The 27,978-nt window shown below is 34.9% G+C and overlaps 1 protein-coding gene across 1 annotated transcript in view; it reads left to right on the top strand.

Annotated features, from left to right (window-relative positions):
• Window positions 1–27,978, top strand: part of AHI1 (Abelson helper integration site 1) — a 282,116-nt gene that overhangs the window by 56,163 nt on the left and 197,975 nt on the right. Inside the window, 6 exon segments of the mRNA XM_074187648.1 lie at window positions 191–376; window positions 2,458–2,610; window positions 9,784–9,916; window positions 22,375–22,498; window positions 25,210–25,439; window positions 27,505–27,608. Coding sequence (XP_074043749.1) covers window positions 191–376; window positions 2,458–2,610; window positions 9,784–9,916; window positions 22,375–22,498; window positions 25,210–25,439; window positions 27,505–27,608 — 930 coding nt within the window.

Raw genomic sequence — 27,978 nt, 5'->3', positions numbered from 1 at the left:
TTAGGCACTTGGAATTTAAAAAATATGTATTTTAAGCTATTTTAAAGTTGTCCTGTTACCTTGTTTAAACCCATTGAATCTAATCATTTTCTTTTCTTTAGCTTAGAACTTATAAGAGGAGCTTTGGAATGAGCCAAAATGATATTTCGAGAATGAATTATTATTCTTATGCTTTGTTGATTCTTTTTAGCTTGTAGGAGCCAATGGAGTTTTGAATATCAATGGGAAACTCCGTCTTCAATTATACTGTCCACCTGCTAGGATTAGACCACAATTAAATGGTATTGAGGTTTTTGAATGGTGGTCAAAATGTCCAAGGATTCGTTATCCATCAACATTATATGTAACCATAAAAGGCTTGAAACTCCCAGATCATGTAAGTTATTTTTGTTATTTGAAAGAATTTGATAAAATTCAGAAGTGACCAAATTTATTTTCCAGAGTAAAAAAAGCCTTTTGAATCAGTAAATCATAGCTTTTTTAGAACTGGGAGAGGCATATCTGGAAAATATGGTAAGTATATAATTGAAAAATCTGAGCTTGATTTGAATCTTTAGCTTTAGCTATGTTAAAAGACAGTTTGCTAAAGTTTTTTAATTATGAAAAATCATCAAAACTCTACAATGCTTAAATATATATATCTGTGATCTTATTAATTTAAAATACCTCCCTATGATACAGATTATAAAGCCCAGTAGTGCCTGCTTGCAATGTCTGCTTGAGAATATTGTTGGATGACTTTCTCATATCCCCTTCATATTACAAAAATAATAGTTGAAACTGCAGAATCTCCCTTGACACTATCATGGGACCAGTCCTACCCCCCCCTTTTTATACATTTCTATTTTGGCATCATTTACCACTTTCCCATCATAATGCCTTGCTTCTTTTATAACTGGCCCATTTCTACCATATCATTTCACCATTGGTAATGGAATGCCTAAAATTTTGCTCTCTCTTTTTAAAAAAAATCTAATTATGGGGTGGCTAGGTGGCGCAGTGGATAGAGCACCAGCCCTAGAATCAGGAGTACCTGAGTTCAGATCCGTCCTCAGACACATAATAATTCCCCAGCTGTGTGACCTTGGGCAAGCCACTTAACCCCATTTGACTTGCAAAAAAAAAACTAAAAAAAACTAAAAAAAAATCTAATTCTAATCATTGACAATACTTTTAGTGCTACTACTATAGTCAGTCAGTCATCTAGTAGTAAGCATTGACTATGCACCAGAAACCCTGCTAAGGCTATGAAGGGGGAAAAATAGATCATTCTTGACTTCAAGAAGCCCTCATTCTAACTCAGAAAAACAATATATAAATAGCTGTCCACATTTACAACACATATAGAGGGGATCGAAGTATTCTTACAGAGGAAGGGGGGAAATGGAAGAGGGAGGAAGTGGAGCCTAGGAAATGCAGTCTGCCAAAGGAGGAGTTTGAATTGGGCCTTGAAGGAAGCAGGGAAGCTGAGAGGCAGCATCGGGGCCAGGATGGCCCCTGAAGGTGGAGCCATGTGAGGAAACTGAAGAGGGAGGAGAGAGTCAGATCAGATGAACCTGTCTTTGATCCTGGAGGTAGAAAGAGTTTATTAAATAATGGAGTGATGTGGTCAGACTTGTACTTTAAGAAAATCCCTATGGTATCTGAGTTCTGGGGGTGGGTAAATTGGAATGAAGGGAGATTTGAGAGGAAGAACGAGTATAAAGTTATTCCAGAGGTGTTTGTGGGACAAAAGAGGCTGTATATGAGCCCTGTTGTTAAAGTAGAATTAAGATCTGATATGTAAGCTGACTGATATGTAAGCAAGGGAGGAATGCACTAGGCTAACTGGGAAGATGGAGGCACCAAAAAGTTTGAGATATTTGCTCTAGAATTGTACTAAGTTTTTGTTGTAAATGTTATTATTAGGAAGAGATTATAGGAAGATTCTGAAATGAAATTATGAAATTACCAAGGATATAAGATTATTCTGAATATATTTACAATAAAAAATAAATTTCACTAATAATATAGCTCCAGGTTATTGTTTCACAACTGAAACCAAGTAACTGAGGAAAAAAGAAACAAAAACATATAGATTATGTGATAGAATATGAATGATTTCAAAATTAGGAATTTCTTAGAATAGTATATCCTTTTGATATTGGTAGAAGGTAGAAAGAATAATAGTACTTATTAGGTAGAGAAGCCCAGGAATGGAAATCTATTTTCTTAACAGTAATGTTAAAAAAAATTACCAGTATTTCAGAGTTCTGGGAGAATATCATTTAAGTCAGCATATTATTCTCTTATGTTTTTGCTTTCATTTGTGAAGTTATATCTGTGAAATAAAAATTTAAAAGAGCAACAGGTTCAAGTATTCATTTTTGAAAAATTTTTCACTATATTGATTATTCTTACATCTAAATACAGACTAAAAATGGACTTTACAAAACTGTTATACCTAATTAATTGTAGGTAGATCCTTCCTTTCGTTCTATGATGGCACTTCAACAGGAACAAGGTAGTACATCATACTGTGAACTTCAGAAGGAGACAAGTAAAAGAGGCATTGAATCAGTTCCAGAAGACCAAAAGGATATGATAAAGTGGTCAAGATTGCCTGGGCAGGTGAGATAATTTGATAATATCAAATTCATTTATAGGTTAATAATCATTATAAATTTATTTCAATATATAATAGATACTTCCACATAGGTAATTAATAAATTTTTGTTTATTGAATTCAAAACGTCCTCCCTCTAGCTAGGAAACAATACAAAAACTGTGAGTTCTTCTAGTAGGCTCTGGTACACATATGGTTCTCTCCTTTACTTAGTTGGAAATACGCCTAGACTCTTGGTTCCTCAATTCATGTTGGCTTCTCCAATCATTTATGCTACCAAACCTATCTTTTTTGCAAAAAAATAGATTACTGCAAAACAATGTTTCCCTCTGTTTATCATTTGTCAAGTAGAGCACTGTGCTGGATGCTTTTGAGGACATAAATAGTATAATTTAACAGCAAACAATGAACATTTATTAAGCTCCTACTATATCCAGAGCTTTCTGGCAAAGGTTAGGGGATACAAAGATATATGTCTTTGGAAAATTTAGGTCTTGTACTGGTGAGGTGATGGAGATGGTGATGGTGATGGTGATGGTGATGGTCAGGGGTCAAGAGAGAATGCAGCATGTGCAATGAGGTGAAACTTGATACCCACTTCCAATAAATCTCCTGATTTGACTCCCAGGACAGACTGAGGCTAATGGCTTTTTTAAAAATATAGCCAAGATAGTATTTTCTGTTTGACTGTACATATTTGTAATGGATTTTGTTTTTCTTACTTTCATTTAAGAATGAAGGGATAGGTAGGAGGGAGAGAGTTTGGTCCTGAAAATAAAGTTGAATTTTTGAAAATAAAGAATAAATACAAAATAGGGCATGATGGAGGTAATGATACAATTTAGATAAAGTCCTAAAAAAACTTGAGATGGAAAGAACCTTTTAATTTGGGGTTAGGGAAGGCTTTGGGGGGGAGGCCCAAAATAAGGTTTGAAGGAAGATAAGATTTTTAAGAAGTAGAGATGAGAGCTTTAATGCACAAAAATGGAGATAACATGTTAAATCTGGGTAATGACTTTGGCTCTGTTTGTCTTGAAGGCAGAGTGTGTGATGGGTAATAATATGAAATAATTCTAGAAAAGTAGTTTGGAGATAGATCATGGAGGGACAGGGAGATTAAAAGGTTTGTATTTTGCTCTAAACACCAGGGAGTTTCTCATAATTTTTGAGTAAGGTGACTATACCTATATCTTCTCAAGTTTATTTTGATCGATAGATGAAGAATGTATTGGTGAGGAGAGTGATTAAGAGAGTTAAATCATGAGTTAAGATTCGAATATCATGAGAAGGGGGTATTAGTAGGACACTTGGGCAACATCCAGGACAGCTCTCTAGAAGGAAGTTGGACATTGGTTGGTATTGGAATTGAAGGGAGATGTGTACATCCAATAGGGCTGGATACATATGCTTAGGAGTCATCACCTTTCAATAAATTGAAGTTATCGTTGAACTTATGAGATTGAATGAAATCAACAAGTAGAGAAAAGAGGAAAGAAGAAAAGAACAAGACAGGCCTTCATCAACCCTCAAAATTGCGATGTAAGATAATTGTTCAGCACAAATGATTAAAAAGCAGACAGAAGGGGCAAGAGTACCAGCCCTGGAGTCAGGAGGACCTGAGTTCAAATCTGAATTTAGATGCTTAATTCCCTAGCTGTGTGACTTTGGGCTAGTCACTTAATCTCACTGCCTTGCAACCCCCCCCCCAAAAAAAAATAAAAAAAAATTAAAGAGAACAAGAGAGGCCCTGGCATAGAAATTGAGAGAAGCTGGTACTGAGAAGAAGATAATCATCCATATTTATTGGTGTTAAGAAAGGTCAAGGAAAATGAAGGTGGGAACAGCTGTCAGACCTAGCAACTGAAGTGGTTATTGTTGATCTTTTAGAGAGTAGTCTTAGGGTTGAGAGCTAAATTCAAGGGGCCCTATAGAGGTAATAAGTAAATTACATGCTCCCAGGCCTAGTGGTAAAAAAGAGGCGACAGTTGGAACAATCTTTTGAAGAGGAGCAGGCTAAAGGAAAGGTTTTTTTTTTGGTTTATTTATTAATAGATATGGAGACTTGACTAATAATAATAATAATAATAATATTTGTCCTTCATTTTCAAAGAAGAGTACATCAGGCAGATGATGCCATGACAAACACAAGAATTAGGGGGTAAGGGGGAACTCTGCCAAATCGCCAGCCTCACTTTTTTCTCCACAGTCATCTGGGTCCAGTGACCAGATATGAGTCAGGATGACTGGAGATTGTCTTGGATGCAAGGCAGTAAGGGTCATATAACTTGCCCAAGGTCACACAGTTAGTAAGAGTCAGAGGTTGGATTCGAACTCCAGTTTTTCCTGATTCTAAGGCCAATGCTCTATCCATTGCATCACCTAGCTGCTTTGGAGAATTGATTATATTCTTAGGCCAATAATTGGGGAAAGGTTGAAAAAGATAGCGGGATGATTATTAGGACAGTCTTCCAAAGAAGGGAATATAATTAAGGACAACAGTAAAGGCATTAAGCATGGAAAAGAGAAGAATTACCTCTGTGATTAAAAACAAAAGAAGAAAGATAAAATATACAGAGAGATTTGGAGGTATGAAGATAGATAAACTAGTTTCTGATGGAAGCCCCATCTTCTCAATAAAGCTAAAGTTGTGAGAGAGGAGTTGGGACTTTGAGGAGAGACTCCATGGATTTTGAATAGTGATGATAAAACATGTTTTTAAACAGAGGAATGTAAAAATTGTGCTTCAGTGGGAGCCTATTTGAGCTTAAAATGGAATGAGTTTCTATTGGACTCAGTCAATCAGCATCTGGTGTCTCTGCAGTAAGAGTCAGGGAGAAAAATAGTATTAAGAATTCATGGTGGAGGATTAGTGGCACTTGAAGATCTGAGAGACCAGGGATTTTTGAGATTCAAGGATTGAAGAGAATGCCTTGTTGTACTGCTTAAAATACAGAATTGTGAGTCAGTATCAAGGATTTGTTTAGTATCTACTTTGTTTCAAGCACAACACTTAAGTGCTGTAGATATAAAGAAAGGGGACAAAATGAGAGTCCCTACTTTTTTTTTAAATGTGTATTTTGTTTTATTTTTCTAATTACATGCCATGGTAGTTTTTCATCATTCATCTATTTGAAAATTTATGAGTTCCACATTTTTCTACCACTCTCCCTTCCCTCTACCCCCCCCCCCCCATGATGGTGAAACAGTCTGGTAAAAGTTGTACATATGCATTCATGTTTAAACATATTTAAATATTAGTCATTTTGTGAAAGAGGAATTAGAACAAAGGGGAAAAAAGCATGAGATGAGAAAGAAAAATGTGAGAGGTTTAAAAAAATGAACATAAAATTCAAATTCCTTATTTTTTCCCCCCCTCTGGATGTGGATAGCATTGTCCGTAGCAGGTTTCTCAGAATTGTCCTTGATCTCTGAACTGCTGAGTCAAGAGCTGCTTCCATCACATGAGCTGTGATCATCTCACAGTGTTGTTCTTAATGCATGCAATGTTCTCTTGGTTCTGCTCCCTTCACTCCCTTCACTTCATGTAATTCTGTCCATGTTTCTCTAAAGTCCTACTGTCAAAAAAAAAGAAAAAAAAATAAAGTCCTATTGTCGTGGTTTCTTACAGAACAATAGTACTCCATAACATTCATCCCTTCAATTTCCAATTTTTTGCCACTACAAAAAAGCTGTTATAAATATTTTTGAACATGTGAGACTGTTCTCATATTTTATGATCTCTTTGTGATATAGACCTAATAGTGGTGTTGCTGGGTCAAACAGTATGTATGATCAGCTTTTTTTTGCTCTTTGGGCATAGTTCCAGATTGCTCTCCAGAATGACTGGATCAGTTCACAATTCCACTAATAGTGCATTAATGTCCCAATCCTCCAACATCCTCTCCAACATTGATCATTTTCCTTTTTTGTTATCTTAGTCAATCTGATATGTATGAGGTGGTACCTTATAATTGTTTTAACGGCATTTCTCTAATCAATAATTATTTGGAGCATTTTTTCATATGACTATATATGGCTTTAATTTATTCATCTGAAAACTTGCTGATCTTATCCTTTGACCATTTATCAATTGGAGGATGACTTGTAGTCTTATAAATTTGATTCATTTCTCTATGTATTTTAGAAATTAGATTTTATCAGCAACACTACCTATGAGAATAGATTGGAAATCAACTCAGGGCGATGGTTCTTTGGGGAAAGGATTTTTGTAGAATGTTGTTCTTTAACTTAGACTGATAGGAAGCAGGGTAAGGTGGAGATGAGAAGGGACAGAGCATCAAACGTGGGGTCAAGTCAGTGAAAATGTTTGAATGGAGATAAGAGTGTTGTTTGACAGGAGCAATAAGGCAACCTGTTTCAGAGGCTGACAAAGGGTTGGGCAGGATGTAAGATTTAAGAAAGATTAGAAGGATTCAGGTTTTGGAAGTTTTAAAAGACGGGATCTTATAGACCATAGGAAACTTCTGAAGTTGAACGAACAGGTTGTTGAAAATAACAAAGTGAAACCAGAACGGGAATTTTAGACTGAAGGAATAGGAATATATCACTCTATTTCCAGTGATCATGGTAAGGATATAAGCTATCCCCCACTAACCCAGTTTCACAACCTCAGTGTCATTTGTTCTCAAGTCTTTTTTGGCATTCACATTTTACTTCACACATCCAATTTGTGGTCAAATTTTGTTTCTACCTTCAAAACATCTCTCACAGTCATCCTCTTAGTTTCACTCACCATAGTCATCATCCTGGTACAGGTTTGCATTCTCTCAGTAACCTGCAGTTTGCTCTCCTTGCCTTAAGTTTTTCCCCATTTCAGTCCATTCATTTATAAGAAGGAATCTTCTGAATGTGAATATTTTACAATGTTACACATTCCTACTCAATCAACTCCAGTGTTCCATAGTATCTCCAGGATCAAATATAAAATATTTGTTTGATTTTTAAAGCCATTTACAACCTTACCCTTTTCTACTTTTCCAATGTTCTCTTAATTATTCCCTTCCAAGGACTAGTCTAGTGACTGACCATCTTGTTGTCCTTCAAATAGGACCCTCAGGCTCCTAATTCTGGGCCTCTTCCCAGCTTTCCTCATGCTTGGAATGTGTTCCCTCCTCACCACCACCACCTCTGGGTTCCCAAAGAAGCCTTTCCTAGCCTTCATCTCCCTCGAAGATTAGGCCCCATGTAGACTTGTCCGGAGCCAATGATGTCTTGCCTAGTGCTTTTGCCACACAGTACCATGCTAGAGCAGTGGGTCTAGAGGCAGACAAACTGGGCAACCTAGGACAAGTCACTGCACTTGTATCGGCTAACCAGCAAATGGAGGTAATTAGAGCAAGCACCTATCACACAGGGATTTTGTGAGGATAAGACAAGATGATATTTGTAAAGCATTTTGTACAGTGGCTGGGAAATAATAGAAAACAATAATAATAAAAAAAGCCCTGTTCCCTTCCCCCTCTCATGCATTGGTGTTCATGTATATACTATGATACAAAATAATAAATGATAAAAAGTGATAAAAATATATAAAATTATGAAGGTTAGTACAAGGGAACTTTACATGAATGCTTGAAAGTTTCAGTACAAAATAAAGGATGGTACAGTACTTGTATTTTTTTTAATTTTGCTCTAATGATCACCATTTGCAGGTGGGCTGATACAAGTGCAGTGACTTTCCAAGCTGAAAATAATTAGATTCAGAGTCTTCAGTATAATCATTAATGACTTCATGATGTCTTGATAAATTTTTGTTGAACTTTAACTTGAATTCATGGTTATTAAAGAGATGTTGGGTTTGGGGTATATTCCCTTGAGTACCATTTCCACACTGTCAAAAAAAAATCAACCCTTTTGTTCCTTATCAGAGGACTTCAGCACGGCCCAACATTCCTTTCGATGTACTCATAAGCAGTATTTGATGTGACCATTGAATTGTTTTTATTTTATTTAATCATGATTTTTTGTTGATAAAATATATTTGATAAGTATATAAAATTATTGGGAAATTTTTAATACTAGTCTTTTAATTACTAGAAATTTAGCTTTCCAATTGTCTTGCAAAGATTTCTTATTAGTTATTAAAATTAAATCATTAGAACCTCCCAAAATGTGACTGTTTAAAAAAAAGAAATATTGTTAAAATTAAATTTATGGCAATGGTCTCTTAGATTAATGCTTTCTTATGTAGCAAAATCATTAAGTAATGTAGAAATTTGAAAACTAAATGAGATAAGGAATATAAAAGACAAAAACTATATTTTATTATACCAGGTATTTGCATTTTCTTTTCCCCTATTTTCTTTAAATTATTTGAAATGTTACAAAGGTATCTTTTACATTTTAATGTATTTCAGTTTCCACAAAGGAACCATGGTTCCTTTTTTATCTTTGTAGTCTCTTAAATAGTTAGCTGTGGAATTCTAAGCAGACCTCTCTCTCTGAGGCCTAAGCTGAAGGAAAAGTGAACTTGTAACAGCATTGAGTGTTTTTTGTGGCTAAAAATTGGAAGTAGAATAGCTATCAATCGGAAAATAGTTGAACAAGTTGTGGTATATGATTGTGATAGAAGTCCTATAAGAAATGACAAGCAGCATGATTTCACAAAAATCCTAAATAAACTTACATGAACTGATAAAAAATGAAGTAAGTAGACAGTAATATTGTATGATGAACTATGAATTGACTCAGTTATTCTCAGAAGAGCACTGATCCAAGAAAGTCCCAAAAGACTCATTATGAAAAAGGCCATATACCTCCAGAGAAAGTTTTGATATTGTCCAAATATATACTGAAGCATATGATTTTCTTTCTTTCTTTCTTTCTTTCTTTCTTTCTTTCTTTCTTTCTTTCTTTCTTTCTTTCTTTCTTTTTTCTTTCTTTCTGTCATATCTTCTTGCAAAAAAAATGGCTAATATGAAAATGTTTCATATGATTACACATTTATATCCTGTTTGAGATTACTTGCCATCAAGGCAGGAAGGGAAGAGTAGAATTTGGAAATGCAAAACTTTAAAACAATGACAAATTGTTTTTACATGCGATTGTGGAAAAATAAAATGTTATCCAAAAAGAATTCAGTAATAATTAAAATAATCATTGAATCATCATAGATGTTTAATTTACTTAACTTACGAATGGGAAATTGTATTCAATAGGTTTGCCGTATCCCAAACAAGCACCTGTTTTCACTGCATGCAGGAGAACGAGGATGTTTCTGTATTAATTTCTCCCACAATGGAAGAATGTTAGCAGCAGCATGTGCAGGCCATGATGGGTATCCTGTTCTTTGTAAGTTGTAAACCTGTATGTTTCATTTGTATTTTTATGGTCTGTAGGAGGATACTTGAAATTCATATATTAATGTTTTTAAAGGGTCATTACAATAATTATTTTGAGACCAAAAAAAACATTTGCCTAAAATATAAAGCATTAACATTTTTATGGTACCATGTAACATGTATTTACTGACAACTATTCAGAGGTTTAAAAGAATTATCAAAGTTTAGTTAATAATTTTGGTTTGAGGACTGATTTCTCCAATGATTAAAAAAACTTCCCAATTCAAATTTGATGAATTATTCCAAAATTCAAAGCACCTATGATACCAACTTGATCAATCTATTCATAAATATTTATTAAATATCTGCTATGTGCCAGGTATTTGGGACATGTATGAAGATGAGATGTCTCTACTCCAAGGGACTTTATTTTAGTAGAAAATCTAGTAAATAAAAAAAAGAAAAGCTAGTAATTATGTAATTAACTATATATTGCCTAAATATGAAGTGAATCAGAATAAGTATATCTTTATGCAAAATGATTCATTACTAGTAGCTTGGGAGAGAGGGAACTAGAAATTAGGGTGATCAAGAAGGACTTCATGCAAAAGATGGTTCTTGATCTGCATGTTAAAGGAAGAGAGGCATTTCATGAATAGATGTAAGGGGACGACTCAGTTCAGACAAATGCAGCATCACAGATGGAATGTGAGGAACCACAAAACCAATTTGGCTGAATCTCAAAATGCAGGAGGAAGTGTCACATCCAGTGAATCTACTAGAAATGTAGATTGAGGCCAAGCTATATAGGACAAGCTAAACAGCAGCAGTAGAAAGCCACTACAGTCAATTGAATAGGGCAGTCACGTGTTCAGTTATGGACTAAAGGAGCTTTACTTTGACCTTGTAGGATAGACTGGATTGAGGCCAGAAGACCATTTAGGACATTTGCAGTAGGTTCTGAGAAGTAGTAAGTATGAGAGTAGAGAGAAGAGGTCAGATGGGGAAAATTTTTTTTTTTTTTGCTTCAATGTCTTTAATTCACTTTTAGACACATGAGCTGTATAGAAGGCACAAAATAAAATGAGGAGCACTTGAGGGTTAATGTAGCCCAAGACCTGTGTGGTAGTGAGAAAGGAAGGAACTACAGCTGAGCCTACCAGAAGATCAAGTCAGCAGGAAAGATCCTCTGCTTCCCAGCATGGGTTCAAGCTTACCTAAGCTCAAGATGGAATTAAAGGACATAAAAACAACTGAGATAAGAGGAGTGTGAAAGTATAAATGGTGGCAAGTTCTGGCAACTGATTGGATATCTAGGGTGAAACAGTATCAAGGATAACAGCAAGATTAAAATTTCCTGAGGCTAAAGGAAATGATGGTGCCTTTGGCAGAAATACAGAAACTCAGAGGAGTTTCAGGGCAAAGCTTATAATTTCTCTTTTTTGGTTATGTTGAATCCATTTTAAAATGATCAGTAAGCAATTGGTGAAGGAAATCTGAAAGTAATAAGTTCAAAAGAGGGAAGACTTTTGATAGGAAAAATGAGTTTAGTTTTAGACACAATGAATTTGAGATACTTATGGGACAGCTAAATACAAAAGGCAATTGTTAATATGAGAATAAAGTCAGGAGAGAAACTAGAGTTGGATCTAGAGATATGGGAATCTTCTGCATAGAGATGATAAATGAACCGATATGAGCCAATGAAATTACTAAGTGAGGAAAGTATAAATGGAAGGGTTTGGAGGAAGAGAGAGAAAGAAGTGTCAGGAGAATGAAAGAGGAAGAATAATATATATATATATACACATATGTATATATAGTATATATTTTATATCAATTGTATATATATGTATGATGTATGTTATATATGAGAAGAAGGCAATTGACAGCATCAAAGACTGTAGAGTTATCAAGCAATTTCTTTAGTTTGGGCATGTAAAAAACCCTTGGTGATTTTGAAGGGGACAGTTTGAGTTGAATAAAGTTGGCAACCAGATTGAACTAGGTTTAGAGTCAAAGGAGCAGTTATGAAGATAGGTATTGATTACAGTTTAACTATAAAAGGAAAGAGATATAAATAATGATAAAGGATAAAGATCAGGGATTTTTAGGGGTGAAAAAGGCATGGACATATTTGTAGGCAAGAAGGAAATAGGTAGGGAAAGAATGAAAATTAATGAGGAAGTGGGGATAATTGAGATGACACTCTACTGGAGAAGATGGGATGGACTGGGAATCAAGGATACATGCTGAATTGTTGAATTGACAAGTAGAAGGACCACTTCTGTGACAGAAATGAAGTAGTAGATAGTGAGGGAAAGACATCTAAATCATATGAGATGAACAGGAGAGAAGAGATTTCCTTGAACGGCCTAAAGTGATCACTAAAATGAAGCTCATTGAGTTTAACCTTTCTGTTATTTCTTATAGTAATTACTAAGTCTGATTTTTCATCATAAATTCTGCATTTCAAGGAACAATTCTCTATAACTCAGCTTTCTGTTTGGCAATTTAGGAAGGGAGGATAAAGAACAACTTCATGTAGAAGTTTGTGGCTGCACTGAGTCTTGGAAGGGAAAAAAAGTCATTTTCAGATACCAAGGTGAGGAAGGGAGTGCTTCAAACATGGAAGACAGCCATAACAGATGCTTGGAACCTGGAATGGGAGGTTATGTTTGAGGAACATCATAATGTTCAATGTGACTACACTGTCAATTGTGGGAATGAGAGAGCCAGATAGAAGAGTTTGTTTGCTATTTGTGGCAATAGGGATTTGGAGATTAGAAAAGAAATAATATTCCAATAGAATGAGATATTTTTATAAAAGAATGGGTTTTATTTCCTGACCAAGATGATGGAGAGAAGATAGGCACTGAGCTAAGGACTCCTGGTTTTCCCTCAAGAATAATATGAAAGAAACCACTTAACAGAAATCCTTCAACAAAGCTGAGTAAGAGAAGCTAGGAGAAGAACATCTACTGAAAGATCTGTCTCCTGCGATCATGGGTGAACCAGGGGAAGAGAGCAGGGAGCCAGTGGGGGTAGGGTGAAAGCTGGACTAATCTAAGATCAGCCATGGAGACTTTGACCACGAGACTGGAGGTCTGGGGAGCTCCAGCACAGAGAGTGCTGCTGGACATTGATCACTTGGCTTGGGATGGTGAGCTCCATATTTTCAGTTGAGTCCTCTTCTCAGAGCAAAAACAGTAAAAGACCCCCAGGCTCAGATGTGGGCAGCAGAGCTCCCTCAGCTGAAAGGGAGATCAACATTCTTGCCCAAGGGCACAGCTCACTTTGTTCAAGGATAATTCAGACCCTGCTGCCACCCCTCACCACCTGCAGGCCTAGGAAGAGGGCCTCAAATCAAGGCCACAGACACTGCATAGAAAGTAACTAGTGGCAAGCCCCACTTGGAGTTACTAAACCAAGTGAGCAAAGCCTCTAGTGAGCCAGCCCTACCCCCAATACAAAATCATAGGAAAATGAAGAAAGGCCAGTGGAAGGGGGGTTCCATAGAAAACTATGAGAAGGTAAAGACCCTGACTCAGAGACATCTAGAAATTCTGAGAATAAGAATTGGTCTCCAGCCCAGAAGGACTTCCTAGAAGAAATCAGGAAGGAGTTTAAAAATGAATTGGACCTGGAGTCAGGAGTACCTGAATTCAAATCTGGCCTCAGACACTTAATAATTACCTAGCTATGTGGCCTTGGGCAAACCACTTAACCCAACTACCTTGCAATAAAAAAAAATCAATGGGAAAAATTGGGAAAAGAAACAAGAGAAAATAAACACCTTGCAAAATCAACACCTTGCAAGAGGAAAATATTTCACAACAAGAAAACGAATCCTTGGAAAATACAATTGGACAAATACAAAAAGAAAATAATTCTCTCAAAACTATACTTGGATAAATGGGAAACTCCTTCAAAAATAGTTGGAAGGGGAATTACAAAAGGTAAATGAAAATTCTTCTCTAAAAAGAATGGAATTTGTGAAAACTAATGACATCATGAGGCAACAAAAATCTGTTAACCAAAACTAAAAAATTGAAAAAATACAAGAAATTGTAAAATACCTCATACGTAAAACCACTGACCATGAGAATAGAACCAGGAGAGACAACCTAAGAATCATTGGGCTTCCTGAAAACATTGAAGAGAAAAAAAAGCCTATACTTAATATTTTAAGATTTAGTGATGGAAAACTGCCCTGATATCATAGAACCAGAGGGCAAAAATAGTTTTTGAAAGAATACATTGATCCCCTCCAGAAAGGGATCCCAAAATGAAAATACTAAGGAATATTGTGGCCAGATTCCAGAACTATCAGATAAAGGAGAAAATCCTGCAATTTAGATACTAAGGAGCCACAGTAAGGATTACATAGGACCTGGCAGCATCAACATTAAGGGATGGAAGGTCCTGGAATGAGATATTCTGAAGAGCAAGGGAGCTTGGAATGCAGCCAAGAAGCCACTATCTGGCAAAACTGAGCCTTTTCTTCCAGGGGAAAAGCTGGACACTTAACGAAATAAGAGACTTCCATCTCTTCCTGATGCAAAGACCAGAGCTAAATAGAAAATTTGAACATCAAATAGGAAACGCAAGAGACACATGAGGTTTTTAAAGAAAGGGTAAAGAAAAAAAAAACTGCTATCCAATAACTCTTTGAGAATTGTAACTCTATTAGAGAGAATATACTTAGCCAAAAGTGATAGACACTCATGACTTATCCATGACTCTTATAGAATGATTTAAAAACAATATCTCCTTAAAAAGGGGGGGCAGTAAAGAAAGAGGAGGATGGAGGAGATTGAATGGTGTGAATCACATTACATAAAGAGGTACAATGGACCTATTTCAAAAGAGGGGCAGAAAGGAGGAGGTAAGAATCACCTGAATCTTACTCTCATCAAATCAGGCCTAAAGTTAATGTACACACACACTCAATTAAGTGGAGAAACTTATCTTACCTTTCAAATATAAAAAGGGGAAAGGGGGATGGGGGATGGGGGAGGAAAAGAGGGACTAAAAGATGGAAGAAGGGGCAAAGGGAAAGGGGAAAGAAAGGGGAGGGGCATTGGACACAAGGGGGCAAATATACTGAAGGTTTTGGTATCCAAAAACAAAATACTGGGTAATATGGATAAAGTGAAAAAAGGGGAAAAATATAAACAGAGAGAAGATAGCATGGACAATAAAGAGTAAATATTACTTTGAATGTGAATAGAATGAATTCTCATAAAACATAAATGAATAGACTGGATTAAAAATCAGAATCCTACAATATGCTGCTTACAAGAAACTCATTTGAAGCAGAGAGATAAGGTTGGAGAAAAATACATTTTGCTTCAGCTGAAGTAGCAATCCCTATCTCAGAAAAAAGCAACTGCACAAATAGATCTCATTAAAAGAGATAAGGAAGGAAACTATATCCTCCTAAAAGGTACCATGGGTAGTGAGGCAATTTCAGTTCTAAATATGTATGCACCAAGTATAGCATCCAAATTTTTAGAGAAGTTGAATGAGTTACAGGAACACAGACAGCAAAACTCTACTGGTGGTAGACCTCAACCTCCCACTCTCAGCTTTAGATAAATCTAACCATAAAATAAACAATAAGGAAGTTAAGTAGGTAACACTTTATTAAGTGTTAGAAAACCTTTTCATGATAGACCTTTGGAGAAATTTGAATGGGGATAGAAAGGAATATACATTTTTTCTGCAATACATGGCACTTACACAAAAATTGACCATGTACTAGGACATAAAAACCTAATAATCAAATGCAGAAAGGCAGAAATAGTGACTACATCCCTCTCAGATCATAATGCAATAAAAATCACATGCCATAATGGGCCAAGGAGAGATAGACCTAAAACAATTTCGAAGCTAAATAACCTCATTTTAATGAATGAGTAGATCAAGCAACAAATTATAAAAAGAATTAATGATTTCATCCTAGATAATGACAATAATAAAACAACACATTGAAACTAATGTGGAAACTAATGACTTCATGAGGATATACTCAAAACAACTATCAGGGGATATATCTTTAAATGCTGGCATAAATAAATTGGAGAAAGAAGAAATCAATGAATTAAACATGCAACTAAAAAATTAGAGAAAATAAAATTTAAAACCCCCAATCATATACCAAATTTTAAAAATTAAAGGAGAAATTAATAAAATTGAAAGCAAGAAAACTATTGAATTAATAAATAAAACCAAGAGTTGATTTTATGAAAAAATGGTAAAATTGATAAACTGCATTTAATTTGATTTTAAAAAGAATGTAGAAAACACAATTACCAGTATCATAAACGAAGAAGATGAATTAACCACCAGTGAGGAGGAAATTAAAGTAATAATGCAGAATTATTTTTCCCAACTGTATGCTAAGAAATTTGATAATCTAAGTGAAATGGATGAATATTTACAAAATATAAGTTGCCATTAAATGAAGAGGAAATTAAATATTTAAATAACCCTATCTCTGAAAAAGAAATTCAACAAGCCATTATTGAACTACCTAAGAAGACATCTCCAAGGCCAGACAGACTCAGAAGTGAAATCTATCAAATATTTAAGGAACAATTGCTTCCAATTCTATATAAACTGTTTAGCAAAATAGGTAAAGATGGAACTCTGCCTAACTCTTTCTATGACACCAATATGGTGCTGATGCTTAAACCAGGAAGAGTCAAAACAGAGCAAGAAAATTATATACCTGTCTCCCTAATGAATATAGATGCAAAAATCTGTTCTTTTTTTAGGTTTTTGCAAGGCAGATGGGGTTAAGTGGCTTGCCCAAGGCCACACAGCTAGGTAATTATTAAGTGTCTTAGTCTGAGACCGGATTTGAACCCAGGTACTCCTGACTCCAAGGCCAGTGCTTTATCCACTACGTCACGTAGCCGCCCCGATGCAAAAATCTTAAATAAAGTTTTGGCAAAGTGATTACAGCAAGTTATCACTAGGATAATACACTATGACCAAGCAGGATTTATCCCAGCCATGTAAGGTTGGTTCAGTATTAGGAAAACTGTTAGGTTTGTTATTGATATAGTTAATTAAACTATCAGAAATCATTTGATTATATCAATAGATGGTGAAAAAGTCTTTGACAAAATACAACACCCATTCTTACTAGAAACACTAGAGAAGGTAGGAATAAATAGATTGTTCCTAAGCATTATATGTAATGGGGATAAGCTAGAAGCAGTCCCAATAAGATTGGGGTGCAACAAGGATTCCCTTTTTCACCACTACTATTCAATATTGTGTTAGAAATGTTAGCTTCAGCAATAAGAGAAGAGAAAGAAATTGAAGGAATTAGAATTGGGAAGGAAGAAATAAAACTCTCACTCTTTGAAGATGACATAATGGTATACCTAGAGAATCCTAAAAAATCATCTAAAAAACTACTAGGAAACAGTCAGCAACTAGCAAAGTCGCAGGAAATAAAATAAACTCACGCAAATCCTCAGCATTTTTATATATTAATAGTAAGATACAGCAGCAAAAGTTAGAAAGAGAAATCCCATTGAAAATAACTTCAGACAGTATAAAATACTTGGGAGTCTACCTGCCAAGGCAGACTCAGAAACATCTATGAAACAACTATGAAAACAACTACAAAACACTTCTCACACAAATAAAATCAGATTTAAAAAAACTAGGCAAATATCAAGTGCTCATGGATAGGCCGAGCTAATATAATAAAAACACAGTTATACCTAAATTAAACTACTTATTTAGTACTTTACTAACCAAAATTCCAAAAAACTACTTTAATGAGTTAGAAAAAATTGTAAGTAAATTCATATGAATAATAAAAATTCCAAGAATTTCATGGAAAAAAGTGTAAAAGAAGGTGGCCTTGCCTTACAAGTTCTAAAATTATATTATAAAGCATCAGTCATCAAAACTGTCTGATACTGGCTAAGAAATGGAGTGGTGGATCAGTGGAATAGACTAGATACAATAGCAGGAAATGATTATAATAATCTGCTGTTTGATAAACCCAAAGAGTCCAGCTTTTGCGATAAAAACTCTCTCTTCCTTAAAAACTGTTGGGAAAGTTGGAAATTAGTATGGCAGAAACTTGTATTAGACTAACACCTCATACCTTATACCAAGATAGAATCAAAATGGATACAATATTTAAACATAAAAGACAATATTATAAGTAAACTAGGAGATCAAGGCATAGTTTATCTATCAGATCTATGGAAAGGGAAGCAGTTTATGACCAAAGAAGTGATGGAGAACATCATTAAAAACAGGCTACATAATTTCGATTACATTAAATTAAAAAACTGTTGCACAGACAAAACTACTGTAACCAAGATCAAAAGAAATGTAGTAAATTGGGAAACAATTTTTACAACTAGCATTTCTGACAAAGGACTCATTTCTAAAATATATTGAGAACAGAGTCAAATTAATAAAAAAAAGCCATTCCCCAATTGACAAATGGTCAAAGGATATGTGGAGGCAATTTAAAGATGAGGAAATCAAAGCTATCCCTAGTTCTATAAAATATTGCTATAAATCACTGTTTATTAGGGAACTCAAGTTAAAGCATCTCTGAGCACCACCTCACACCTCTCACACTGGCCAATTGACCAGAAAGGACACTGATGACACTGACCAATGTTGGAAGAGATGTGGGAAATCTGGGACACTAATGCATTGTTGGTGGAGCTGTGAGCTTATCCAAACTTTATGGAGAGTAATTTGGAATTATGCTGAAAGGGCAATAAAAATGTGTATGCCCTTTGATCTAGCAATACAACTACTGGGTCTGTACCCTAAAGAGATCATGGAAAAGGGTAAAAACATCACTTGTACAAAAATATTCATAGCATCCCTATTTGTGGTGGCACAGAATTGGAAATTGAGTGAATGTCCATCAATTGGGGAATGGCTGAACAAATTGTGGACTACATACATTATGGAAAACTATTGTATTAGAAATCAGGGGGGGAATGGTAATTCAGAGAAGCCTGGAGGGATTTGCATGGACTGATGCTGAGTGAGATGAGTAGAACAGAAGAATATTATGCACCATAACAGCAACATGGGGTTGATGATCAACCTTAATGAACTTGCTCATTCCATTAGTGCAAAAGTCAGGGACAATTTTGGAGTATCTGTGATGGAGAATGCCATCTGTATCCAGAGAAAGGATTGTGGAGTTTAAACAAAGAACGAAAACTATTTAATTAAAAAAACTTATTTTATTATGTGGTCTTGCTATCCTATTTTATTTTTATTAAGGATATGATTTCTCTCTTAACACATTCAATTTAGAACAGTGTATACCATGGAAATAATGTAAAGACTAATGGACTGCTTTCTGTGGTGGGTGGGGCAAGGGAAGTGAGATTTGGCTATAAATTGTAAAATTCAAAAATAAACAAAATAAAGATAAATTATGTCTAATAATTATAAAAAATGCTGGGTTTGGGAAGGATGATAATGAATCATTTTGAACAACTTGAATTTTACTGTTTGTGGAACATACAATTTGAAATGTCCAATAATTGATAGGTAATATGGGATTTTATATCAGAAGATGTGACTAGGGCTTAGCTGTATAAAAAGTTGATCATGGGAGTTGATAAGGTCACCAAATAAGTGAATAGAGGGGGAAGGGAAGGGGCTGAGCAAGAACCTTGAGATACACCAAAGAATTAGGGTGCATCATGTGTATGGTGAGCTTAGGAGATCAGGTCAAAGTGTCAAAGAAGTAGAAGAGGGAAGAGAGTTACTCTCATGTTAAGGAGTTAAAGAAAAAGAAATATCTAGGAGGAGAGGCCAACAGGGTCAGATAATGGAGAAGTCATGAGGTATAGATCTGAGAAAGTTCATGAGATTTCATAATTAAGAAAACAAATTTCAGTTGTGTCATGAAATCAGAAATCAGATTTCAGAGAAAGAATCGGTATGTAAGGAGAGACCAAATTTAAAGAATGGTTTAGAATCTTGAATATTTTAATTTAGGTTTCAACCATCTTACATACTGATCAAATATTATAGTGTATATTTAAATGAGAATGAGAGTTTGATGCAATAAATATACTACAATTAGTTGTTTGGTCATTTCACCTGTGTCCAACTCTTTGTGATCCCATATGGGGATATCGTGGCAAAGATACTTGAGTGGTTTGCTTTGTTTTTCTTCAGCTCATTTCATAAATGAGGAAATTGAGGCAAACAAAGTTTAGTGATATGCCCAGGGTCACCTAGCTAGCAAATGACTGAAGCCACATTTGAACTCAGGCCCTCTAGTTACTGCACCACCTAGCTATCCCTTAATTAGTTAGTCTAAATAAATTCTTACAAGCAGAAGAAATACATATTTGAGTGAAATAGTAGGCAAATTGTTCTTCCTTTATAATTTAACTATGAGGTTTAAATTATTTAAAGTGGTATTGTATTAGTATCCGAACCACTGGGTGGAAGTGAATATTTATAAATACTTCAAGTAACGTAAAAGAGATGAAATTGAAAATTTTCATTTTGAATATATAGTTTGGAATATTATTCCACTGTTTTAGCTCCAACAATTTCTAATTGTATCAATGCCAAGGACTCCTTATATTTTGAGAATGTTTTAATTTATTAAAACATGAAATTTAAATGAAATATTTCCAGATGAAGTATTCTAAGCACAGGTGCCCTCAGGGTTCTGTTCTGGGACCTTATTATCTCCTCTCCCTCTCAAGTTAATTCATTTGATGATCTCATCAATTCCCATATTTTAAATGATCATCTCTTTGCTAATGATTATCAAATCTACCTATACTACCTTAATCCCTGCTGATCTCCAGTACTCCTCTGGAACGTACAGTTAAATTCAACATGACCATAATAGAATTCATTATCTTTACAACTAAATCATTCTCTACTTCTATATTTCCTAGTACTGTAGAGGGCAAGAACATCCCTCCAAATTTCTCAGGCTCACCACTTAGGAGTCATCTTGAATTTCTGTCTCTCACCTTTTTATTGCCAAAGCCTGTTGATTTTACTTTTAGATCTCTCATATAGGCCCCCCTTCTCTACCTGGACATAGCCATCCCTCTACACAGACTCTTCTTCTCATCTGAGTCTGCCTATCTCCAGTCTCTCCCTACTCCAATTCATTTTCCCTTCAGCTACCAAAACATCTGACCCTGTCACCCCTCTACTCATTAAAGTGCAGCACCTCCCTCTCCCCCCGACCAGGATCGAGCCCTCTTTCTACTCTCCAGTCATCTTCCGTCTTGTTCTCCAACATACCCCTTGATCTAGGGACACTGGCTTCCTGGCTCTTCCACAAATAAGACCTCATTTTCTGTGACTGTCCCCCAGATCTGGAATGCTCTTCCTCCTCATTTCAGCTAATGTAGGTATACTGGTTTCCTTCAGTTCTGAAAACTTTTTCCAACCTTTTAACTCTGGTGCCTTCCCTCTATTTATTATTTTCTAATTATGTACATGTTGTTTGTATGTATTTATTGAGGTAAACTTTCACCAGATGGGCAAAGATTGTCTTTTACTTTTTTGGTGTCAATAAGAACTTCTTCAGTGCCCTGTAGACTGACCATGTGTGCCAAGCCAGGCTTGACCACTCATGATTCCACACACACACACCAGCCCCATTTCCTCTCTCTAATTCTTTCCTGGAATGTCCTCCTTACCCCTCCCTCTGGGAGTCCCTCATTCCTTCTGGATTTAGCCCAAGCATTATCTTATTATCTTATCTCCTACCTTTCTAGAGCCCCAAAATTAATTGCTTATTTTGTATCTCTTCTGTAAATCCCTCCGTGTGTTTGTGTGTGTGTGTGTGTGTGTGTGTGTGTGTGTGTGTGTTTGTCTGTGTGCATTGTCTTCTCCCTTAGAGGTCAGGGATTGTTTCACTTTTGTCTTTGTCTTTGTATCCTTAGTGTTTTGCACTGTTCCTAGGACAAGTACTATTTTAATAAAGGCTTGATTGATTGTGAAACCTTATTTTTATCTTTATGGTTGGTAATAATTTTCTGAGTTCAAGTAGTGCAACTGTTATCTCCATTTCCCAGAAATGGAATCCAGATGAGTTTGTGAGAGATTAAATGATTTACCCTAATTCATACAACTCATAACTGTGGTGTCATGGTGGGATTTTTGAACCCCAGTCTCCTGACCCTTCTGGTGAACACTATTTCCCAGCATTCCATTATGTATTCAGTGTATAATTGTGTGTAATCCTGAAGCATTTGAGACTACTGACTTGTCTTTTTTTTAGTAGACATGACATTTTATTTATTCTCTTGATAATTTGATTATTTCATAAATTCTTCAAAAAAAAGCAACAGAAATAAATCTTAGCCCAATTCCAGTTCAAATGATTACAAAATATTTATGTAGTTTTTTTATATATGGTACTCTGTGAATCACCTATTCAACTTATTTTCAAATTTTTTTCTTTAGTATATGAAATCCCTTCAGGACGTTACTTGAGAGAATTTTGTGGTCACCTCAATATTGTTTATGATCTTTGCTGGTCAAAAGATGATCAACATCTCCTCACTGCATCCTCTGATAGTACTGTCAGGTCAGTATCATTCAGGAGAGGTTACTGCAAATGCATTTGAGTCTAAAAGGAAATCAGGGGAAATAAAAGCTTCATCCATGTTACAGGCACATTGCACATTGATATGCCTATAACAAATATTTATTTTACAAATTGATTACCTAATATTAACTTTCTGTGCTAAGCACTGTTTTTAATGTATATTAAATTTATCCTTGTATATTTTAAATTTTCTACTAATCAGAACATATTCATTACAAGTTTCTAAAACCAATTTTAATAACTTTATGAATGTTTGTTTCCATGGGAATCTTTTTTACAAATCAAAATTCATCTTTATGTCATTTTCATTTTAATTAGTAGAGCAAAAAATGCACATTAAAGGATCATGTTATAGTGAGAAGAATACTTATTGGGACCCTGAAGACCAAGCTATGGGCAACAGTTCCACTATTTTCATAGTATTGTGACTCCCTGGTCCATAGTTGGCACGTGTGTAACATGAAAGATGATCATTTTGCATTTACCTGTCTTGCCAAGTTGTAAGGATCAAACAGAACAATTTACATGAAAACACTTATTTGGTTCTATATTGGAGAGATCCCATTGTAAATGGGATAAGAAGAAGGAAAAGAAACAGGAGGAGGGGGAGGGGAGGAGAGAGAGAGAGAGAGAGAGAGAGAGAGAGAGAGAGAGAGAGAGAGAGGCAGAGAGAGGCAGAGAGAGAGGCAGTAGAGGAGGAGATGGAGAGAAAATGACTCAGGTTGTAGTCCAGAGCGTATGTCCTGTAGGATGTTCTGTCTCTTATTGGCTTAACTTTTTGATGTGCTATACTGCCAAACAAACTTTTGGCGAATTTTTTTTTCTTTAAATATTTCTTCTCTGATTTTTTAGTGATAGTGATAAAATAGGATTTGCATTAGTTGCTATATACTTGTACATTGAAGTGGAATTTTATTTTATTCTTATTTCAGTCATGCTTTATTCCATCCATGATTTTCACTTGCCTATTTGTGAAATTTCTATAATCCTGATCTTAGTTCTAATATTTGTTCCTTTATATCCATCTCCCTTGCCTCTTTCTTAGAGATATACAATTTTTATCTTAATAATTTTAGCAAGCTTTCATATAGGGCTTTACAAATATCTCATTTAATCCCCACAACAACCGTGGGTGGTGGGTGCTATTATTATTTACATGTTACAGATGAGAAAACTGAAGCAGAATTAAGGTTTTTACTCAAGGTCATAGCTAGTAAGTGTTTGAGGCTGGATGTGAGCTCAGGGTTTCCTCACTCCAGGTCAGTATCCACTTAAAACAGTTATTCAGGGATTTGACCCTTCAAGTGACTTAGTCCTTAGGATAGGGACAATGGTTAACAACTTTAGTAATTTCTTTTTTAACGCAGAAAATTTCATTGGAAATTTTCAGAGCTTGTGGATACATCTTTATTTTATAACATTTTTTTTTAAATCTTGGAAATAATACTTCACATTATTCATTTATATTTTTCTGCATTTAAACAATTAACTTTCTAGTTTGAATATGCTGTTTGTTTATTTATTTATTTTTAGGTTTTGCAAGGCAATGGGGCTAAGTAGTTCACCCAAGGCCACACAGCTATGTAAATTATTAAGTGTCTGAGGCCAGATTTGAACTCAGGTACTCCTAACTACAGGGCTGGTGCTCTATTCACTGTGCTACCTAGCCACCCCTGGATGTGCTGTTTAAAAGCTGCTGTTTTCCCTCTCTATTTCAGATCATGAAAAAAATAGCTTAAAATTTCACTGCTTCTGATCTTTTAGCCCATAGAAAATGTAAAGAGTATGATAAACTGCTTATTAGGAAGAGTTCTAAGCCTAATCTTGCATGTCACCACTCTCATTTATTAAGTGAACATTCTGAGTACCTACAATTTATTCTAGAAAAGTCTTGTGCATATAATCTAAAAGGAAGAAACTGAGTCTTAGAGAAGTAAAGAGGCTTGCCCAAAGTTACACAGATAATAACAGATTTAATTCAGTGAGCCTAGTCACCTGACTCTGAGAGCATTTACTCTCTTAACACAGTTTCCTGTAAGTTCTTCAGTTTATGTTAAGGATTGTAATATAGGTTTTAAGTTTCATTTAGTAATGTTTATCATTTCTATTTTGAGAATGGTGGGTGAGCTTCAGACTTGTAATTTCATTAATATAGCAAATTGCTTCTGAGGAAAAATTGCTCTACTTTTGGTATAATTTATCATCTTAGAGAGTTACCTAATGGAATGAGGTAAGTGACTTGCCCAAGGTCACACAGCCACTTTTTTTAGTTGGGAGGGCTAAACCCATCTCTTCCTGGTTCTAAGGTAGCTTTCTATTTATTCCACCATGATGCTGCTTCTCTAGCTTTATACAATATCTTATTAATTCATTGAAGTACGTATCTAACCTCTGCTGATAAGCTCACAAGTTAGAAAATCATAGAACGTGAATATATATCTTTTATTTATAACTATCAGAAGTCAGTGATACTATGTCAGATGAGAATCATCTTTGAAATAATGATTAATGGATTTAGCCATGGAATTAATGTCAGGTTAAATCTCTATTTTACATTATTTTGAAGATGTTAGAAAAAATTGTGTTTATACCTTATAAAATTTATTTCTCTATGTATATGTGTGTATAGATACATATATATGCATATGTGTGTATATGTGTATCTAACATCATATGACTTTTCCTTCTAGAATGTGGAAGATTGAAAGCCAAGGCACAGCTGCTGTGAAAGTTTTCCCTCATCCTTCCTTTGTCTATACAGCTAAATTCCACCCAGTTGCTGTATATCTGATAGTTACAGGTTGTTATGATTCTGTGATCAGGGTGTGGAATGTTAAAGTGAAAGAAGTTCATGGTCAGCTATTACAAGAATTTGATGCCCATGAAAGTTTTATCAACTCTCTCTGTTTTGACTCTGAAGGTACGTAGAATAAAAGTTATATCTTCTTCATTACAGAGGATAACCATATGAAATACAGATTTTTCTCATTTCCTTATTGTAATTCCTTATAGATCTCAACTTCTCATTATTCTTTTTTATATTTACTTAGCAGGTTGTTTTCTGAAACAGTGAGGTCACTGTTATAAAGTGCCTTGCAAATCTTAAAGATTCTCCCTCTTCTCATCTTTTTTGATTCAAGTAGAAATAATCTTTCACATGTTGTTATCCTACTATCTTATTTGATAATTAATATCCTGTGGATCCTTGCAGAGATGGATAAAAATAACTCCTTGGGAATTTCATCTTAAAACCTATAGGTTCATCATAAGCATCTTTGAAAGAACTCTAATAGCAGACAGATAATTGAGGATAGAATGACCTTCATCCTGAATCCAAATGCTTTTGATTTCTTCCAAAAACTTTTCATTCTATCAAAGTTGGTTATTAAGCACTGGATATGATGACATCTCTTTTTAAAAGTATCTCTTAATATTTTATGGATTATTATTATTATGCCTGGGCTGTTGGGGAAAATATTTTTGATATTACTGTGATACCAGTATTTTTTTATTGAACTCTCAACAATATTATGGGGCATATATTTGTAAGAGACAGATCTGTTGTAATTATTTTATGTTATTTGTTGTCTGTTGTTTTATGAAAGCTATTGGGTTTTTGCTGCTCAGTCAGACATGCTTGAAATGACTGAACGGCAATAACAACCATCACATGGGGGAACTGTTTAAGAAACTGTGGTATGTGAATGGTATGGAATAATTTTTTAAATGACCAGCATGACAGATTAGAAAGATTAGGAGAAGCATGGGAAGATTTATACAAATTAATTCAGAGTGAAATGAACAAGATCAGGAAACCAATTTATATGATAAAAGCAACACTAATTTTAACAAAACAAAGCAACTTTAAAGATCTTGAAACTTTTGATTGAAACTATAAACAATACTATATTTTAGAATAATAATGACTTGACAGAAAGATGGTAAACATAAAACAAACTATTGATTACTATATAGTCTAAATGTGGCTAATGTGTTCATTTGTTTTGTTCAGTGATATGTAATGTTTTTTATAAAGCAAGGCAGCCAGGAGAAGATGGCAAGCTTAGTGGTAATGATAAATAAGAGAAAATCATTAATAAAACTAATTCATTTAAAAGAACTAAAGAAAACAAAAAAGTGAAGAAGGAAACATGAATAAATACAGCAGCTTTATTGTTCTCTGTTCTATACATTTAGATAGATATATACTTCTTGAAAAACAAACTGAACATAACAGTTCAATTTCTTATAGAAGCCTCTTATTCCATCTGAAATGTGTGTTTAATTATTAAGTTTAGAGTGTTTAAAATAATTTTAAAATACAAAAATGAAGAAGCAAGACTATACTCATTGTTCTTGGTCCTAGACAAGAGAATAAAAGGAACAATAATTGGCAGACAGAAAAAAACATCAGATTTTTGGCTTTGTGTGCCATTGCTTAGCCCAGCTCATCGAACATAATAGGTGTTTGATACATTTTTATCAGTTGGTTGAGGAAAAACTTTCTAACAATTTTAGTTATCTAAAACTATAATGGTACACATCGAGAAGTTATGAGTTCTTACAAGATTTCAAGTGGAAGCTTAGTGACCATTTTTGGTAATGTTGCTCAAAAGATGTGTTTCTTAAGAAAAGGAGGAACTAGATGACACCTCTGCCTCCTTCCATCTTGAGGTGCTATGCTTCCATTTCAGATGCCACCCATTTCCATTAAGCCTTATCTGATTCTCTTCTAAGATGTTACACATACTGTGGTTTTACCACTGTGTAAAACAGATTTTTAATATAGTGTTATATATTATCATTATTTGTGTTTGTTTCTTATTCCCCTACTAGACTATAAGCTTTTTGAGGGCTATATCTGTTTTACCTAAATGTTATATTTCTCATAGAGCCTAGGAAGTTCAATGGCATTTTATCGAATGCTTAAACAATTTAAAAATAATTTTTGTTTAACTTGTGATAATTGTAAATTTTTCCCACAGGACATCATTTGTACTCAGGAGACAGTTCAGGATTGATTATTGTTTGGAATACCATGGTCAGAGAAAATGAACCACATCCAGTTCGACTTTGGAACATAGATAAGGTTATATTTTAAATTTTAAATTTTGATGAATCATTAAGGAGGTAAAAATATAAGAAGTGATGCACAAGGGGCAGGTAGGTGGCACAGTGGATAGAGCACTGGCCCTGGAGTCAGGAGTACCTAATTTCAAATCCAGCCTCAGACACTTAATGATTACCTAGCTGTGTGGCCTTGGGCAAGCCACTTAACCCCATTGCCTTGCAAAAAAACCCTAAAAAAAAACAAAACAGAAGTGATGTATAGTTTTCTCTTTTCAAATTAACTATATATATATATATTATATATGTGTATGTGCGTGTGTGTGTGTGTGTGTGTGTGTGTGTGTGTGTGTCTATTGAAGTTGGAAATTAAATTCCCTTGAATTCCTTTT

Source organism: Macrotis lagotis, chromosome 5, assembly GCF_037893015.1.
Source record: "Macrotis lagotis isolate mMagLag1 chromosome 5, bilby.v1.9.chrom.fasta, whole genome shotgun sequence".
In the NCBI taxonomy this organism is placed as follows: Eukaryota; Metazoa; Chordata; class Mammalia; order Peramelemorphia; family Peramelidae; genus Macrotis; species Macrotis lagotis.
The sequence above is the reverse complement of the archived record's forward strand: the minus strand, read 5'-3'. Positions and strand labels throughout refer to the sequence as shown.